The sequence below is a fragment of the Mustela erminea genome, chromosome 10 (genome assembly GCF_009829155.1).
Source record: "Mustela erminea isolate mMusErm1 chromosome 10, mMusErm1.Pri, whole genome shotgun sequence".
Classification (NCBI taxonomy): domain Eukaryota; kingdom Metazoa; phylum Chordata; class Mammalia; order Carnivora; family Mustelidae; genus Mustela; species Mustela erminea.
This window is the reverse complement of record NC_045623.1, coordinates 89141379-89160595: the sequence shown is the minus strand read 5'-3', so window position 1 is coordinate 89160595 and position 19217 is coordinate 89141379. Positions and strand designations below refer to the sequence as shown.

Genomic DNA, 19217 nt, shown 5'->3' with positions numbered 1-19217 from the left:
TCTATCCCCAGGGGTACAGGTCTGTGAATCACCAGGTTTACACACTTCACAGCACTCACCAAAGCACATACCCTCCCCAATGTCCATAATCCCACCCCCTTCTCCCAAACCCCCTCCCCCCAGCAACCCTCAGTTTGTTTTGTGAGATTAAAAGTCACTTATGGTTTGTCTCCCTCCCAATCCCATCTTGTTTCCTTTATTCTTCTCCTACCCACTTAAGCCCCCATGTTGCATCACCACTTCCTCATATCAAGGAGATCATATGATAGTTGTCTTTCTCTGCTTGACTTATTTCGCTAAGCATGATACGCTCTAGTTCCATCCATGTTGTCGCAAATGGCAAGATTTCATTTCTTTTGATGGCTGCATAGTATTCCATTGTGTATATATACCACATCTTCTTGATCCATTCATCTGTTGATGGACATCTAGGTTCTTTCCATAGTTTGGCTATTGTGGACATTGCTGCTATAAACATTCGGGTGCATGTGCCCCTTTGGATCACTACGTTTGTATCCTTAGGGTAAATACCCAATAGTGCAATTGCTGGGTCATAGGGCAGTTCTATTTTCAACATTTTGAGGAACCTCCATGCTGTTTTCCAGAGTGGCTGCACCAGCTTGCATTCCCACCAACAGTGTAGGAGGGTTCCCCTTTCTCCGCATCCTCGCCAGCATCTGTCATTTCCTGACTTGTTGATTTTAGCCATTCTGACTGGTGTGAGGTGATATCTCATTGTGGTTTTGATTTGTATTTCCCTGATGCCGAGTGATATGGAGCACTTTTTCATGTGTCTGTTGGCCATCTGGATGTCTTCATTGCAGAAATGTCTGTTCATGTCCTCTGCCCATTTCTTGATTGGATTATTTGTTCTTTGGGTGTTGAGTTTGCTAAGTTCTTTATAGATTCTGGACACTAGTCCTTTATCTGATATGTCATTTGCAAATATCTTCTCCCATTCTGTCAGTTGTCTTTTGATTTTGTTAACTGTTTCCTTTGCTGTGCAAAAGTTTTGATCTTGATAAAATCCCAATAGTTCATTTTTGCCCTTGCTTCCCTTGCCTTTTGCGTTGTTCCTAGGAAGATGTTGCTGCGGTTGAGGTCAAAGAGGTTGCTGCCTGTGTTCTCCTCAAGGATTTTGATGGATTCCTTTCGCACATTGAGGTCCTTCATCCATTTTGAGTCTATTTTTGTGTGTGGTGTAAGGAAATGGTCCAATTTCATTTTTCTGCATGTGGCTGTCCAATTTTCCCAGCACCATTTATTGAAGAGGCTGTCTTTTTGCCATTGGACATTCTTTCCTGCTTTGTCGAAGATTAGTTGACCATAGAGTTGAGGGTCTATTTCTGGGCTCTCTATTCTGTTCCATTGATCTATGTGTCTGTTTTTGTGCCAGTACCATGCTGTCTTGATGACGACAGCTTTGTAATAGAGCTTGAAGTCCGGAATTGTGATGCCACCAACGTTGGCTTTCTTTTTCAATATCCCTTTGGCTATTCGAGGTCTTTTCTGGTTCCATATAAATTTTAGCATTATTTGTTCCATTTCTTTGAAAAAGATGGATGGTACTTTGATAGGAATTGCATTAAATGTGTAGATTGCTTTAGGTAGCATAGACATTTTCACAATATTTATTCTTCCAATCCAGGAGCATGGAACATTTTTCCATTTCTTTGTGTCTTCCTCAATTTCTTTCATGAGTACTTTATAGTTTTCTGAGTATAGATTCTGTGTCTCTTTGGTTAGGTTTATTCCTAGGTATCTTATGGTTTTGGGTGCAATTGTAAATGGGATGGACTCCTTAATTTCTCTTTCTTCTGTCTTGCTGTTGGTGTAGAGAAATGCAACTGATTTCTGTGCATTGATTTTATATCCTGACACTTTACTGAATTCCTGTATAAGTTCTAGCAGTTTTGGAGTGGAGTCTTTTGGGTTTTCCACATATAGTATCATATCATCTGCAAAGAGTGATAATTTGACTTCTTCTTTGCCGATTTGGATGCCTTTAATTTCCTTTTGTTGTCTGATTGCTGAGGCTAGGACCTCTAGTACTATGTTGAATAGCAGTGGTGATAATGGACATCCCTGCCGTGTTCCTGACCTTAGCGGAAAAGCTTTCAGTTTTTCTCCATTGAGAATGATATTTGCGGTGGGTTTTTCATAGATGGCTTTGATGATATTGAGGTATGTGCCCTCTATCCCTACACTTTGAAGAGTTTTGATCAGGAAGGGATGCTGTACTTTGTCAAATGCTTTTTCAGCATCTATTGAGAGTATCATATGGTTCTTGTTCTTTCTTTTATTGATGTGTTGTATCACATTGACTGATTTGCGGATGTTGAACCAACCTTGCAGCCCTGGAATAAATCCCACTTGGTCGTGGTGAATAATCTTTTTAATGTACTGTTGAATCCTATTGGCTAGTATTTTGTTGAGTATTTTCGCATCTGTGTTCATCAAGGATATCGGTCTATAGCTCTCTTTTTTGGTGGGATCCTTGTCTGGTTTTAGGATCAAGGTGATGCTGGCCTCATAAAATGAGTTTGGAAGTTTTCCTTCCATTTCTATTTTTTGGAACAGTTTCAGGAGAATAGGAATTAGTTCTTCTTTAAATGTTTGGTAGAATTCCCCCGGGAAGCCGTCTGGCCCTGGGCTTTTGTTTGTTTGGAGATTTTTAATGACTGTTTCAATCTCCTTACTGGTTATGGGTCTGTTCAGGCTTTCTATTTCTTCCTGGTTCAGTTGTGGTAGTTTATATGTTTCTAGGAATGCATCCATTTCTTCCAGATTGTCAAATTTATTGGCGTAGAGTTGCTCATAGTATGTTCTTATAATAGTTTGTATTTCTTTGGTGTTAGTTGTGATCTCTCCTCTTTCATTCATGATTTTATTTATTTGGGTCCTTTCTCTTTTCTTTTTGATAAGTCGGGCCAGGGGTTTATCAATTTTATTAATTCTTTCAAAGAACCAGCTCCTAGTTTCGTTGATTTGTTCTATTGTTTTTTTGGTTTCTATTTCATTGATTTCTGCTCTGATCTTTATGATTTCTCTTCTCCTGCTGGGCTTAGGGTTTCTTTCTTGTTCTTTCTCCAGCTCCTTTAGGTGTAGGGTTAGGTTGTGTACCTGAGACCTTTCTTGTTTCTTGAGAAAGGCTTGTACCGCTATATATTTTCCTCTCAGGACTGCCTTTGTTGTGTCCCACAGATTTTGAACCGTTGTATTTTCATTATCATTTGTTTCCATGATTTTTTTCAATTCTTCTTTAATTTCCCGGTTGACCCATTCATTCTTTAGAAGGATGCTGTTTAGTCTCCATGTATTTGGGTTCTTTCCAAACTTCCTTTTGTGGTTGAGTTCTAGCTTTAGAGCATTGTGGTCTGAAAATATGCAGGGAATGATCCCAATCTTTTGATACCGGTTGAGTCCTGATTTAGGACCGAGGATGTGATCTATTCTGGAGAATGTTCCATGTGCACTAGAGAAGAATGTGTATTCTGTTGCTTTGGGATGAAATATTCTGAATATATCTGTGATGTCCATCTGGTCCAGTGTGTCGTTTAAGGCCTTTATTTCCTTGCTGATCTTTTGCTTGGATGATCTGTCCATTTCAGTGAGGGGAGTGTTAAAGTCCCCTACTATTATTGTATTATTGTTGATGTGTTTCTTTGATTTTGTTATTAATTGGTTTATATAGTTGGCTGCTCCCACGTTGGGGGCATAGATATTTAAAATTGTTAAATCTTCTTGTTGGACAGACCCTTTGAGTATGATATAGTGTCCTTCCTCATCTCTTATTATAGTCTTTGGCTTAAAATCTAATTGATCTGATATAAGGATTGCCACTCCTGCTTTCTTCTGATGTCCATTAGCATGGTAAATTCTTTTCCACCCCCTCACTTTAAATCTGGAGGTGTCTTCGGGCTTAAAATGAGTTTCTTGGAGGCAACATATAGATGGGTTTTGTTTTTTTATCCATTCTGATACCCTGTGTCTTTTGACAGGGGCATTTAGCCCATTAACATTCAGGGTAACTATTGAGAGATATGAATTTAGTGCCATTGTATTGCCTGTAAGTTGACTGTTACTGTATATGGTCTCTGTTCCTTTCTGATCTACCACTTGTAGGCTCTCTCTTTGCTTAGAGGACCCCTTTCAATATTTCCTGTAGAGCTGGTTTGGTATTTGCAAATTCTTTCAGTTTTTGTTTGTCCTGGAAGCTTTTAATCTCTCCTTCTATTTTCAATGATAGCCTAGCTGGATATAGTATTCTTGGCTGCATGTTTTTCTCGTTTAGTGCTCTGAAAATATCATGCCAGCTCTTTCTGGCCTGCCAGGTCTCTGTGGATAAGTCAGCTGCCAATCTAATATTTTTACCATTGTATGTTACAGACTTCTTTTCCCGGGCTGCTTTCAGGATTTTCTCTTTGTCACTGAGACTTGTAAATTTTACTATTAGGTGACGGGGTGTGGGCCTATTCCTATTGATTTTGAGGGGCGTTCTCTGAACCTCCTGAATTTTGATGCTCGTTCCCTTTGCCATATTGGGGAAATTCTCCCCAATAATTCTCTCCAGTATACCTTCTGCTCCCCTCTCTCTTTCTTCTTCTTCTGGAATCCCAATTATTCTAATGTTGTTTCGTCTTATGGTGTCACTTATCTCTCGAATTCTCCCCTCGTGGTCCAGTAGCTGTTTGTCCCTCTTTTGCTCAGCTTCTTTATTCTCTGTCATTGCTGTTCACTTTTATTTGATTTTTATCACAATGCTCCTGAGTGATAATCTTTTTCAAATATATTTATATACTTTCCTGCCTTCTCTGCAGGAAGGAAATAGTGGATGTACCTTTAGATTTTCTCAGAATTACTGTCACAAAGATTAATAGTGTGCTGTGCTATATATATATATATTACAGAGACATCCCCAGAGGTACTGGGATATGTGAAGACATTTGCTTAGTACTAAATACAACTCAGTTATAGATCTACATCATTTTAACTTTTTCTCTGTGACCTGTCACTTGACAATCTCTTGCTTCTCACTTTACCTCCTTGTTCATGTGCAGTAAACTAGGAAACCATAAACGAAGCTTTGCTTCTACACAACAGCCTAAGGATGTCCTTTATGGTGAACAGTTTTAGTGATAATTTTGGCTATGCAAAAATTTATCTATAAAAAATCTTACGGGGTGCCTGTGTGGCTTAGTCAGTTAAGCGTCTGCCTTTGGCTCAGGTCACGATCCCAGGGTCCTGGGATCAAGGCCCACATCGTGCTCTTGGCTCAGCAGGGAATCTGCTTTTCCCTCCCTCTCTCTCAAATAAATAAATAAATATAATCTTAAAAAAAAAAATGTGGGCGCCTGGGTGGCTCAGTGGGTTAAGCCGCTGCCTTCAGCTCAGGTCATGATCCCAGCGTCCTGGGATCGAGTCCCGCATCGGGCTCTCTGCTCAGCAAGGAGCCTGCTTCCTCCTCTCTCTCTCTGCCTGCCTCTCTGCCTACATGTAATCTCTCTCTGTCAAATAAATAAATAAAAATCTAAAAAAAAAAAAAAAAAACTTACTGTCTGGTTGTTCATTGTGTTCTGAATAGCTATGGCTGGTGGATCAGGGTAGTTGAAGCTAACGGGTCCAAGAAGGTTCATCAATCACATTCCAGGTAAGAAATCAATACCAAGGTCAGCCACAGCTCCAAATTCAGTATTAACTCATTTCATTTACTTCTAATCTGATACTGAATTTATAGAAATATAATGCACCGACAATAGGGCCCTCTGCCTCACCAGGGCACTGAAATATCCAGGTAAACTCAGATCTGTAAAATTTGTGGATTACTAAGTGTAAGGGAGCTGCAAAAATCTCAAATCGACATGGGATGTGGCAATCGCCTTGTCCCAAACTCTTAAAACATAAAAAAAAAGTTGTATTCTTTTCTTACCTATTAAACATATGAAATAACTTATTTGAGGAAAATGAAGAATTCCATCATCTACAGGATACATTTGGAGGGTTGGCCCCTGTTCTGTGCTTAGTTTATTATCATTATCACAGCTAAAGTCCTAACTAAACCTAAATTTCAACACTAAAAATATTTGGAAATATTATTTTTTTAACAGTTACGTGAAATTTGAGTATCAGTGCCATGATTCTTTGTGGTTGAGTGTCATTTTAGCAAATTGCCATTTCAATGTCACAATAACTTTCAGATTTATTGTAATCGATGTGATTTTTTTTTTTCTAAATAGGTTTTGAATCTGAGGTGTTGGATCTGTGAACACATTCAGATTACACTGTACTAAAATACAATCTTATTCATGAGAATAGTATTCCCTGAAAATGTTTTGCCAGTCTCATTAGTTATATATTTCAGTTTCAAAATGCAAAATGTCTATGAACTGGTCCTCCTTATAAGGCCAAAAACCAGAGCAAAGTGTCCAAGGCAAGTAGGAAAATGACTATAGTAGTTTTGAATGTTTTTGACCAGAAACAAGAAGTGGGTATTTAAAATTACAATTATTTTACGATGAAGATAAGAATAAAAGACCACAGGAACACTGCCTCTGGCATCACGGTAGCCTTGCTCTGAAAGCATGTAAGAATCTTCCTTTAAAAGTGCCCTTCCCAGAATTCCAAGTCACAGGCAGCATGACCAAATGGTCTGACTATATAGCAATCCTGCCCATAGCAAAGATGAAACCAAACCCTGGTCTCCTGACTCCCAGTCCCCTGCTCTATCCCTACAACTACCAAGCTTATCGAGGCCTTTTAAGCACCAAGGGCCTGTTGTGGACAATAGCTGGTCTAACAGTGGCAAATGAAGCCAGTCTTTGAGCTCTATCCTCTTACTGCCCCACATTGGGGTCTTATCACAAACTCTACTCCTAAGTTTCTCAGCACAAATACTTCATCTTTGGTTAGTCACTAACCAAACTAATCTGAGCACTTCCATTTATAGTACTATATATCAGAGTAGTGGCTTTTTAGAGAAAAATTATTTTGGTTAGGAACTGAAGCACATGCCAATGCTCAGGAAAAAACACATGAAAAATATCTTGGTCTGTTGATTCAACAGCTCACTGGGATGAGCTATTACAAATACTAAATAATTAATCTGAGATTTCCCTGATTATAAAGTGAGTAGATGTATATTACAGAAAGTGAAGAAAACATAGAAAGTTTAAAAAAAAAAATGCATAGTCCTGCGCAGAAAAAAAATACAGGCAGTTCTTGCTTTTGTAGAGGACTGCGTTACCAGAAACTGGCACATAATGCAACTAAGTCCTTGCCTTGCATGGTTCCCTGATAACTGAGATCAAATCTATAATGCCTGTATAGCAATATGAGCATCTTTCTTCCAAATTATTCTTTATGTACATATTTTTTAAAAAACACTAACTTGGCATATTATATTGCTTTTAGTTTTACATACTGCTTTAAAATTAATAATAAACTTTTCTCAAGATGCTGAATATTCTTTAAGAATGTGGAATTTATAAGAATATTATTTCTAACTTTCCCATTCTATAGATACACTGCAATTTAACACATGGTTTTCAATTCAAAATGTAGGCTGTTTCCAATCTTTTGCTGTTATAAATAATGTTGTGATGAGTATCTTATTTTGAAAATCCATGGGTATCTCTAATTAGTTCCATAGGATAAATCTCTAGAAGTGAATTTGCTGGGGGAAATGGCATGAACGTCCTTGAGGTTTTAGTATTACCAAATCTCCAACTCACATTAGAGTTCTTTCAAAAGAAGCCGGAATAGTGGCAGCTAAGGTGATCTTTTATAAGCTCCTAAAAATAAATGGTGCCCCTTTCCTCCCACATGTTCACTGAGATCACTGGAAATTAACCCTCCATTCCTCTTTCTGCCGTTCCACTACATTTCTACAGAGCTCTTAAAAACAGCATGACCACTATTTCTTTACTTTTACATTATTCACATTACATGCGAGCATTACAGACTGCTCCCAGTACAGGCCTCCTAGATTTCCTCTAGTTTTTTCTCCTTTCATCAGGAGGAAGAATGTTTTTTAATTTCAAACTCAACTCTGAGACACAGACTAAATTTAGGAGCACTTCTGGAATTAAACAGATCCGGGTTCGATTCTAAACCCAGGTATTTCCTAATTGTATGACCTCAGGCTAATCATTTGATCCTTCTAAGCCTGTTTCCTCATCTATAAAAAGGGATAATGCTACTGCTTTTCCGGAGGGCTGTTCTAAGATTAAATAAGACAATAATGTAAAGTGTGAGGTACTTGTTCCCAGCATACTGCTTGGTATATAAAGCACTTCATAAACATTAGATATTCCTGAAGCCCTGTTTACATCTGAAATGAAATAACAGACCAGCTAATCTAGTTTTAATGCTAGTAAGCAGCACTAAGATAAAATTGCCAAATCTTCACAGGAAGAAACAGTATTTTCTACTTGAGTGAACACACTTTTTAAAAAACCAGCCATATCTATAATTTCCTTAATAAATTCTGAAAATATGCCACATTTTTCATTCACATTACCCCAACCTAAATCTCCCTCCAGTAAGCTTCATATATTACTTAAGAGTCAGATTTAGCTGATTCTCTTTCTCTGAAATACTGAGAGAGGAATTTATGAAACAAGTCTCCCTCACTCCCAAATATTAAACAAAACCAGATTAATAAAAGAGCCTGCTATTACCAATACTTCTTTACAATATAAACAGTTTCACGTTTTTACCAAGGACCTATTATACAGAATTTTTTTTTCTTTAATACATGGCAAATGCAGTGATCATAAAAGATACCATAATATGCACATGGCACTGTGTTAGGTCTTCCATAATCTGAGATCAGAGATGTAATAAGAGTTTTACTCAATACTGAACAGCAGGAATGATCAACTGTTCGACAATGTCATAAAGAGCTCTGGGCTTGCTAACAATGAATTTCAACCAAAACAGAAGGTAAAAAACTAATATAAAAATACTTACTTTATACTTGCTAGCTTTCACTAGTCAGCTGTTGAAAAATTAACTTTAACATATGCAAAAAGATATAAGCACAAACATATTCACAGAAAGTTCCATTTCCAAAAGGATTACTCAGTCATGGCTGGTTAAATATATAACAAATTTAAGATTTTAGTATACGGGCGGATACTGACAGGCGTGGAGGTATGGACATACAAATGGGGGAACAAGAGCATTTCTGTTTGTCTTCTTTCATGAAGTTATCAACTACCAATACTGTAGGGGCCTATTTAGCCAGAGCGATTCCATCTGGTTAAACAGTGATTTTGTTGTTTATGCAGTCAAACTTAAACTGACCCTACCCCCCCACTCCGCCCCCCACAAGGAACTTACTTAAAAGCAAGTCCGGGAAACCAGTAGAATATGGTCGACCAGTCCCTGATAACAGAGCCCAAATACAAGGGCGGGTCAGGTCAGGTGGAGGTAACAGAGCCCGAATGCAGGGATGAGTAGGGCCCGGTGGAGACATCCAATCAGTAAAGCGAGGATACTGTCTCCCTAGCTACTAAGGAGTGTGGGACCCGCCTTTTGGGCGCCAATCCTGACCAAGGTGATAGGCTAGTTCAAATAGCTACTATGGGGTGAACTGTAATTCAATTGGCCACCCATGTATGACCTAGCATGACTGTGCAGTTTTCTCTGTGTGTTACAATCTCATTGGCCACCTGTGTGTGGCCAGGCTCAACCACATGGCCTTTGCTCTATAAAAGTTAGTCTGTGAGGCTGGGAGGGGTTGCCCTCTCTGTAAGAGGCGTCCTGAATGGTTGGTTTGATTCCCGATGCCCGGCGCAAAATAAAGCTTTGCTTGACTTTCCCTTTGTATCAGTCTCGTTCCTTTGATTACAGACCCATCACTATCATTAAAACACGACCTCCCATTTTATTTCTAGTAGTTACCAGGAGCCAAGGCATATTAACAAGCCTAAAACTAAGAGAGCTGTCACTGTCACAAGGGACTAGTCAAATGGGCCAGGTAAAGCAAGAATGTAGAAACCAAAAGCAGGCAACACCACAATACATCAAGAATCTGTTGAGAATTTCTTTCTAATTTCCAGTTAGTTTCAGTAAAGGCTACAGAGATAAAATTTTATTAACATGTTGCATATGTGAAAATAATACACTACTCACTCAACTTTCTAACATTGGTTCTAGGAAACCAGGGAAGAGACAACAAAGCATACTGCAAATATCTATCAATTTACACAAAGAAAAATCAGCACAGATATTAAGTGCTCCCAGAGTCTCAAACTGACTTCCAGTAAATCAATTTAATTCACAGTTCACGTCCAACATACCTAAAACTACAGAACAAACTACACACAAAGATAGGGCTATATAAAATTGGGGATTCTCCTCATTCTAAGGTAACTTGTTAGTTCAGCAGAGCAACAACTGATCAGTTTAAGGCAGAGGGAGAAAAAGAGAGGGAAAAATTGACCAAAAAAAAAGGGAGAGTACACTATAAGGCATACTCTATCTGGATATTTAGATTACCAAGTTTTAGCATGAAAATTAGTCATCACAAAATATACTTATTATGCTTATCTAACCATGGTAATGTGTTTTGTATAAAGAAAGTAACAGTAATTCCTCAAAGAGTTTCTCCCAACACTTAAAGATTCCAAGCTTTATAGTCGAGATTTAGTACCTTTCTGGAAACAGCAAAATTTTGGCAGATACACAAATGAGCATTAAAAGTTATGCTTTTATTGAATATGCATCAAACATACTGTTGGAAAGTTGCACACCCAACATCTATCACACTTGTAACTGAGTAGATATTCTATAAAGAACAACCCATCATCTTTCAGCTTTCTGATTAGCCATACTTGGTATCTGGGGAAAGATCGAAGTTTCTAGGGGATAAAATCAACACTCTTAGAAACTGCTTATAATAGAATGCCTTACCGAAAGGAGGTAGTCCATATGTTTGGGTTGCCTGAGGGTAGACAGCATAGGGTTGAGACTGCTGTAGTGTCTGGTACGGAGTCTGCCCAGGGTAAGCAGTTTCCGACACAGGAACTGAGAGGATATGTGCATAAGGTCTATAAAAGTTCAAGAAAATAAAAACTTTCATATGTGATTTATTTTTAATAAGAAATAGAGGGAAGAGCTAATAACACTAAAAGCAAAAAAATCAGCAATGAGGAGACTAACCTTCCACATAAAATGTCTCTTACTGTGGTCAGAAAGTAGAATTAATTTTTCCCTTCCAAGTTGTACTATCACTTAAGAAACATCTTTATGGGAAATTAAATAGTTCCAAGTATCCTCCCAACATCCAATCACTATGCTACAACCATCTGTAATATGCTACATGCAAAGTTGTAAATAAAATTTATCTACATGTACATGAACCCCTAAAGTAACAGAAAACTGGACAGAATGGGACTCACAATTGGCTCTTATTCTTCACCCAGCCCTCTGGGACAAACAAGTTCTAAGAGAGAGAGTAGGACTTGAGAGAGGGGTTAGGCTGGTAGAGAAAAGGCAAGGAACCACTACACATCAAAGAACGGGGAGTAGCGGTGGGCCCCAATATCCCCAGATCAAGCCTACAAATCAGGGGCCAGATAATAAAATCTGAGAAGTCCCAGACAGGACTCAGAATCCTCCCACTGATGTTTAAGCCAGAATACACTGTCACTAGTTGCAGCCAACCACATCAGGTTTAGCTAGGGAATTCGAATTCAGCAGTGAAACTTCTGGGACTTTAGCTAGAGGACCCGGTCATTTCATCCGTGCAATAAAATGGTCCCACATTTTGTGCACTGAATTTTTAGATACCAGTTATTTTATTTGGTGAGTTATGCTGTACTTACAATGCAAGTGTTTTGTGTACCACATAAATCTGAACAATAAAATACTGCAATGAAGGAGAAAACATTTTTTTCAGCTTTGGGGGAAAGGAAAATGAAGGAAGGCTATAAAGAAGCAGTATGTGAACTGAGCAGATAAGATTTGCAGAAATGGGAAAGAAAGGGCGTCCAAGGAAAAGAGAAAAACTCTGGTAAAGGTACAGAGGAAGGCAAACAAGGGCTTAAGCCTATAAGGAGCAAAGATTATATTAAAGGACATACATGAAGTGAAGGGGAGTAGCAAAAGAAGGAAAGACACCAAAGACCTTGAATTCCAGGCTAAGTTCAGACCAATCTGCAACAATCGGGAGCCACTAAAATTGTTGAGCAAAGAGTGACAAGATCAGAGCTGTTCTTGAATAAAGATTAATTTGACACTGCTTTATAAAATGGGTTAGAAGGGGGAGAAAGCTGAAGTAGAGGTCCAGTTAAAAAATAGCTATAATGCAATGATTCACATAAGTGCTAAAGAGGTCTGAATTAAGACTGACAGCATAGCTAATAAGGAGTCCTGAATGCAACAGGTATGTAAATTATTTTTTGAATAGTCAGATGAATTTGAAATATGCCTCATGTTCACATCGTTCTTCTTATCCAGATCTGAACCAAGAAATAACTCAGGTCGTAACTGTTAATCAACTCACATGGGAATAATTTAAAATCTTGGTGACTTCAAATGGATTGATCTCCAGATATGTTAAAGATCATAATATCCTTTTTTCCTGTAGAGTTTTTATAACTCAAAGTTATTTTCTTATTTCCTTCATAATGATCTCAGAGAATAGGTTCAGTCATTTCACAGAAGGAAATCATGTGCAAATGACTGGGTCAAAGATGCTATTATTGTTAAATATCAGATGAGAATTTGGATAACTCATTGAATTAATCTTTTTAGTTCTTTGTTAACTGATGAAAAGTTCAAAAGGTATAAACGAGCACAAAAAGGGGGAAAAAATGCCAGTTTTCTTTTTATGAACAGTACCATAGGTATCAGTCACCTCTGTTACCAATTCCTTCATGTGTTCTGCCTATGTAAGCACCTGGGCATACATCCAACCTCAATAAATACACTCATATGTATCTATCAATGTATGTACAGGTTCACTCTTTATCAACAGATGGTTGGTAGTCTGGCATACACCCAGTTCTGTACTGCTCATCTTGGAGATGATTAGCTTATGGATCTTAAATGCTGATCTTACCTGTTGAAGGCCCAAAGCACGTTGCCTTTCAGTGACTTCAACCTGCTAAGCCTAACTTCAAGCCTAAATTCTACTTTGAGGACATTCCTAAAGCAAGAAACTGAACATAGAATAGGCTGAGAAGTCCCACTAGGAGGCTGGCTTGAGCTGTGTTACTGATCTAGCAAGGCAGAGGAAAGAGAGAATGATCAGAGGTCAATCAGTGATACGCTTTGATCACGAATATTTCTCATTTTCAGTGGCCATTCTTTTACAGCAAGCTCCTGTGTAACAGTTATCTATTCCAGGCAACCATCTACTTTTTAAAAGCATGTTACAGAGACTCTACATTTAGAGGGAATAAAAAAATTGGAGTAGGGTCAGAAAACATGAGAGGTGAAATGAAGTTAAAATGTCGACTTACTAAGTTAAATATCAAACTAAATTTTGAAATGAACCTAGAGAAAAGGCATATAGATTTTTGAAATAATTATTGAACTTACTTTGCAGAATACATTTGTGAGGTATAATCATTGGATGAGCGAGGGATGTAATCGGTGCATGTCATAACTGAAAGAAAGATATCATCAGGTAAAAAGTTAGAACATTTCAAAAATGAAATGAGAAAATTGCATATCTCACTGTAGTCTTTCAAACTAAATAACAGATTACAGACGGCACCTGAGAAATTTAAAAAGACTATGCAGTAGAAAATCCCTCTCTCTTATAGTAATGCGTTTAGAGACTTTTAGAGACAGTAGAAGAAGCCAGAATGTGGGGGGTTTGGGGAAGAGCTGAAGGTTAGTACCAGTTGATCTCTATCTTTATCTGTCACTGATCTAAAGTCACAGATGAAGCAACACCCTAAGCTTTCACTGTGCTCAGAGGCAAACTTAAAAACCAAGATCCATATCTGAGAAATTGCATTATATTTCTTTAGCTTATTCATTCTCTGGGTGTTTCCACTCATCTGAGTAAAAAGCTGTAAGAATGATTTGCAGGAAGACAGATTTGGGGTGGGAGTACCCAGTTTTATTAGAAAATTTTTGCTACTGCTATTACAGTGCAGCAAAAGATGCAAGAACACTTCCATACCACTACTTTTTCAGCTTTGTGGTGAAGGCTTTCAAGTCTGGCAAAGCAAAGACACAGATCTGAGGAACTGATGTGATGCTCTGATGAACCATCAAGTAAAGAGACTTTCACAGCTAGGGTCCTCTTGACACCTATAACTTTATCTGAAATAGCTGCTGAGAAGGCTTCATCCTCATGATTTCATCTGTAAATATTCAACTCAAGTCTGATGGGTAGCGAAATCCTATTCATTACGCACTATTTCAGTCCATGCTGTAGACAGAGTTGTATCATAAAGAACTTGTACCAGATCCCTGAATTGTCCAAGAACTTCCTTCAGCATCTGAGAAGGAGGTTGTGGTTGTTCTACTATTAGTCGGGTTTTAGAGTAAACCAACTAACTTTACTTCTAGCTGGGTTTCCTGAGTATCTGAACTAAAAAGGGAACTCTGGTCAAGAGCACATAAGCTGCCGGCAATTCATGGCCAATAGTAAGACAAATTGATATCTTGTCCACTGCCATTGTTCAAGGTCTTTAAAAATAATTACTGGAAATCTGTAGATCACATTCATCCATAATAATTTTGACAAAAATGAAAGAGATCTCAATTAGGTCTAAAGGGTCTTCACGTCCATCACAGAAAACATACCTTCATTTGGATTCTGCGTGATGGTTCCTTCCCTGCTGACGACTACTTAAAAAAAAAAAACCCAAACCCTTCTCCTCTGATTTAATTTGAGAAGAGATTGACAAAACATCCTAGGAGATTTAGACCAATATTTACTGCTTTGTAGGATGAATAAGGCTTTATTTTTGCAGTACTTAGGAACCGTGAAAGGATTATAAACAGTCAAGGCATAATCTGCTGTAATATTAGAATAGCAGCAGTGGAGATGAGGCACAACCTTGAAATACATTCTGAAGGTAAAGCAGGACATTCTGACGGATCTCTATGTAAGGACTGAGGAAAACAGGGGAATATGGGATAATTTCCAGCTTGAGCAATGGGAGGGATAGTGAAACCCCTTCCTAAAGATGGGGCAATTTGGGAAAAGAAGAGATTTGATGGGGCTAATCCTTTTTTAAAAAGGATTTTATTTATTTGTCAGAGAGCGAAAGACAGCCCTCATGTCCACATAAGCAGAGAGAGCAGCAGGCAGAGGGAGAGGAACTTGATCCTAGGACCCTGGGATCATTACCTAAGCTGAAGGCAGACGTTTAATCCACTGAGCCACCCAGGTGTCCCAAAAGCTTTCCCATATTTTAAGTATGACTTTCCTTTCAGAAATCTAAGTTGTGGTGTCAAACAGGCAGGTGGATACACAAATGAAATCAGGGTAGAAGTCAAACTGGAAATTTAAATTTGGAATTCATCAACCATGTATACAATATTTAAAGTAACACAGTGGATGAGAGGATGCAGAAAGAGGAAAGAATGCTGGACTAGAAATAAATCATGAGGCCTAACATTCAGAGTTCAGGCAGAGGAAGAAGGGCCAACAGAAGAGAAAGGTGGGAGGAAAAGTGGTGAGAGGCAGGCTATGAGAAGAAACGTTCACTAGAACTAGTCCTCTCAGAGTAACTGCAAGTAACTAATGACCTTGAGAGGAGCAATTCAGTGGAAGAGTGGTGACCGAAGTTAAACTTGAGAGGACTGAATAATGAATGGGAGGCAAGAAAACAAGAAAGCGCAACTCTTTCCAGAAGTTCCAATGGGTCATGGAACAGAGGTGGAGAATGTGGAGCCAAAGGAGGGTTTTGTTTCGGTTTTAAGATGGCAAATACTGTGTCATGTCTCTTTACTGACAGGAAGGATTAAGAAGAGAAGAAGAATTTGATGACACAGGCATGGTCTTAGTTAACAACACCACCAAAGCCTTTGGGGAAGGTGAGAATGGGTTAGATGTGGAGCCCAAATAAAAGGTCTTACCGTTGACAGGAGCACTATTTCTACAGACTAGGACTATTTTAGTCCCGATAAGAATGAAGCAAGAAAGGGGCACCGGGGTGGCTCAGTGGGTTAGGGCCTCTGCCTTCGGCTCCGGTCATGATCCCAGGGTCCTGAGACCGAGCCCCGCGTTGGGCTCTCTGCTTGGCGGGGAGCCTGCTTCTACCTCTCTCTCTCTCTGCCTGCCTCTCAGCCTACTTGTGATCTCTGTCTGTCAAATAAATAAATAAAATCTTTAAAAAAAAAAAAAAAAGAATGAAGCAAGAAAACATGGGTACAAACACAGGTAGGCTTAAAGATTTGGTGGTGGTGAGAGGATAAGGGGTTTTTTTTTGTCTGGTAACTTCTATTTGCAATGGAGCCATCGGTTAAGAATGAGGAAAGGTGAGTGAGGATATGGTATTCTGTGAAATATCAAAAGGTAAAATTCATTAGCAAAATGTAGGATTTCCAAACATGCTGGGTGCCTATTTGAGGCCTTGTGAGTCAGCCAGGTAGATAATTTATCCAATAATGTTTAGCTATGTGAATGCACTTAAAGGGAAGATGGAGAGTTGTATTAAATTAGGATGGGGGTTTAGCAAGGAGAGTACAAGAGGCAAAGGTATTGAAGGTATTTGTAAGGAACAATTATAATAAAGAGCCATAGAATCCATACAGAGTGAAAAGGGACATAAAGGCAGACAGATATGATGACAAGTATTGGATAGGTCATTTACATGGATTTCGAAATCACCAAGAATATAGTAAGAGTATGGATGGAGAAGAAAACAAAGAAGACCTAGTCTTTAAAGAGCAAAATGGCTAGTAGTTCAGTTTAGGGTAAAAAGAAAGGCAAGGGAGGCATAAATATGTACTTCAAAGGAACTGGAGTTTTCGAAGGGAAAAAAGGGAAAGAAGTATCTGGAAGGAGCAAGAAGACTCAACTTACTTCCTGGCCCTGGAATATACAAAAAAACAGGTTTTTTTTCTTGGGGATGAGTGGGACATCAAAAAAAAAAATCAGAGACTTTTCACGGATTAGAGCAGTTTCCACAGTATGGGCAGTTTCTCATATGCATCAGAATCACCTATCTTCTTACACATTCCAATCCATATCAGATCTATTGAATGATAATCTCTGAAAATGAGGCCAAAATTCTACATTATAAACAAGCATTCCAGATTCTTAAGTACACTAAGAGCTGGAGAACCACTAGACTAGTACCTTTGAGGAAATAATATACATAGTTCAAGATATACTATTTCCTTCCTTTTTTTTTTTAGACATCATTTTCTAATACATGGAAGTATGTCAAGTTAAGTATAACCACCTTAAGAGAAGAAAAAAATCCCCTAAACAAGTGTCTTTTTAAAAAGTGTCTTATACAAATTTATTCTTTTAAAGTACGTGGTAAAATATGGAGGGGCAATGATACTTAATTTCAGGGATGACTATTTGTCCTATGGAGGGAACCTGGGGACATATGTGGGTATGCTAGAGAAAACTTACATCTTTGCAAACAAACAAACAAACAAAAAAACCCAACCAAACAAACCCAGAACACTCTATAAAATTTTGTCCATTATAAATTTATCTTTTCTGTAGGAGAAAGCAGGTTGGTAAGTGGAGGATGTATCTTATTGGGGTGGGTCTCCCCCAGCGTCCAGTATCAATTCTGGGCTCCTTTTTTTTTTTTGAAGATTTTATTTATTTATTTGTCAGAGAGAGAGATAGAGAGCACAAGCAGGGGGCGCAGAAGGCTGAGGGAGAAGCGGGCTCCCTGCTGAGCAAGGAGCCAGATGTGGGACTCGATCCCAGGACCCTGGGATCATGACCCAAACCACAGGCAGATGCGTAACCAACTGAGCCACCCAGGCACCCTTCCATTGGGGGCTCTTAAGGGGATTACTTTTCTTTTTGGCACAGATGGATAGGTAGAGTCATTTGGTTGTTAGAAAGGCAGAGAAACAGCAATGTCTTTGGAGGAGCAGTCAGAGGTTGGCCCAGAAACTTTTCTGATTGCGAGTAAGGCAATATTACTTCCAGAACATCAACTTCAAAACAAAACAAAAATAAAATCACCAAGTGTGACTCCTCAGGTAAATGGATTCCATGCGATTTTCTTCCTCAGCTGGTATGTCAAATATATGAGAACACAAGGATGAAAACACACACACACACACACACACACACAGACACGGACAGGAAAGGCTTCTGGATATAAGGAACAAACAAGGCAATCAGTGAAAACCAATTATAAAAGAACAGCATCATCCATTTATAAGAATACCTCTTTCATCATGCACAGAATACAGTACTTACTTTCCTCTGACATGGTAAGGTTTGAAGCAAGGCTTGAAGTTTCAGGTTTCTGATCACTGACTTCAGGGCTGCTCACTTGACTAGAGAACCAAAATGAAAACATTAGCCCCTCATGGACTTGATGTGTTGCTAAAAGTGATTTCATCAAACTCATTTCTCTTCCTGTGCTACACAAGTAAGAGGCAAAGTAAGTCTTCATGGTATCATTATTGGTTTTTAGCGGCTACCTGAAGAAGTAGGGCTGGGGCTGGTACCTTCAGCATTTCACTCTTCTTTCTCATATCACTCCTGTTTTCCTATCACTCAGAAATTCCAGCTAAGGGCGCCTGGGTGGCTCAGTGGGTTAAGCCGCGGCCTTCAGCTCAGGTCATGATCTCAGGGTCCTGGGATCGAGTCCCGCATTGGGCTCTCTGCTCGGCAGGGAGCCTGCTTCCCTCTCTCTCTCTCTCTGCCTGCCTCTCCATCTACTTGTGATTTCTCTCTGTCAAATAAATAAAGAAAATCTTAAAAAAAAAAAAAAAAAAAAAAAAGAAATTCCAGCTAAGTCAGAGACAAGTCAGAGTTTTTCTAAAGAACTTGGGGTAAAAAAAAAAAACAAAAACCAAAAAACAAAAAATAAGAAAGCAAACCAAACTTCGCTGTTACTTTGTTTCCAAAGTTCCAGAGTAAAATGGGGAGATTCCTGATTTCAGACAGTGGTTCTCATAGTTACTTGAGAATTGTTTTCAAATTATACATGCTTGCTTCCAAGAAGGGGGTTCTGAACCTTAAAATGGCTCATTCTATTATATTTCTCTTTTTACTCCAATTAAAAAAAATTTTTTTTAATTTTATTCATTTA

At 38.7% G+C, this 19217-nt stretch overlaps 1 protein-coding gene across 4 annotated transcripts in view; it reads right to left on the bottom strand.

Moving 5' to 3' along the window:
• Nucleotides 1-19217, bottom strand: part of EYA3 (EYA transcriptional coactivator and phosphatase 3) — a 115609-nt gene that overhangs the window by 43119 nt on the left and 53273 nt on the right. For all 4 annotated transcript variants that reach the window (XM_032303707.1, XM_032303708.1, XM_032303710.1 and 1 more), the window contains 3 exons: nucleotides 18377-18456; nucleotides 13552-13618; nucleotides 10918-11054 (listed from right to left, as the gene is read on the bottom strand). In XM_032303707.1, coding sequence (XP_032159598.1) covers nucleotides 10918-11054; nucleotides 13552-13618; nucleotides 18377-18456 — 284 coding nt within the window. The remainder of the gene's footprint in view (nucleotides 1-10917; nucleotides 11055-13551; nucleotides 13619-18376; nucleotides 18457-19217) is intronic.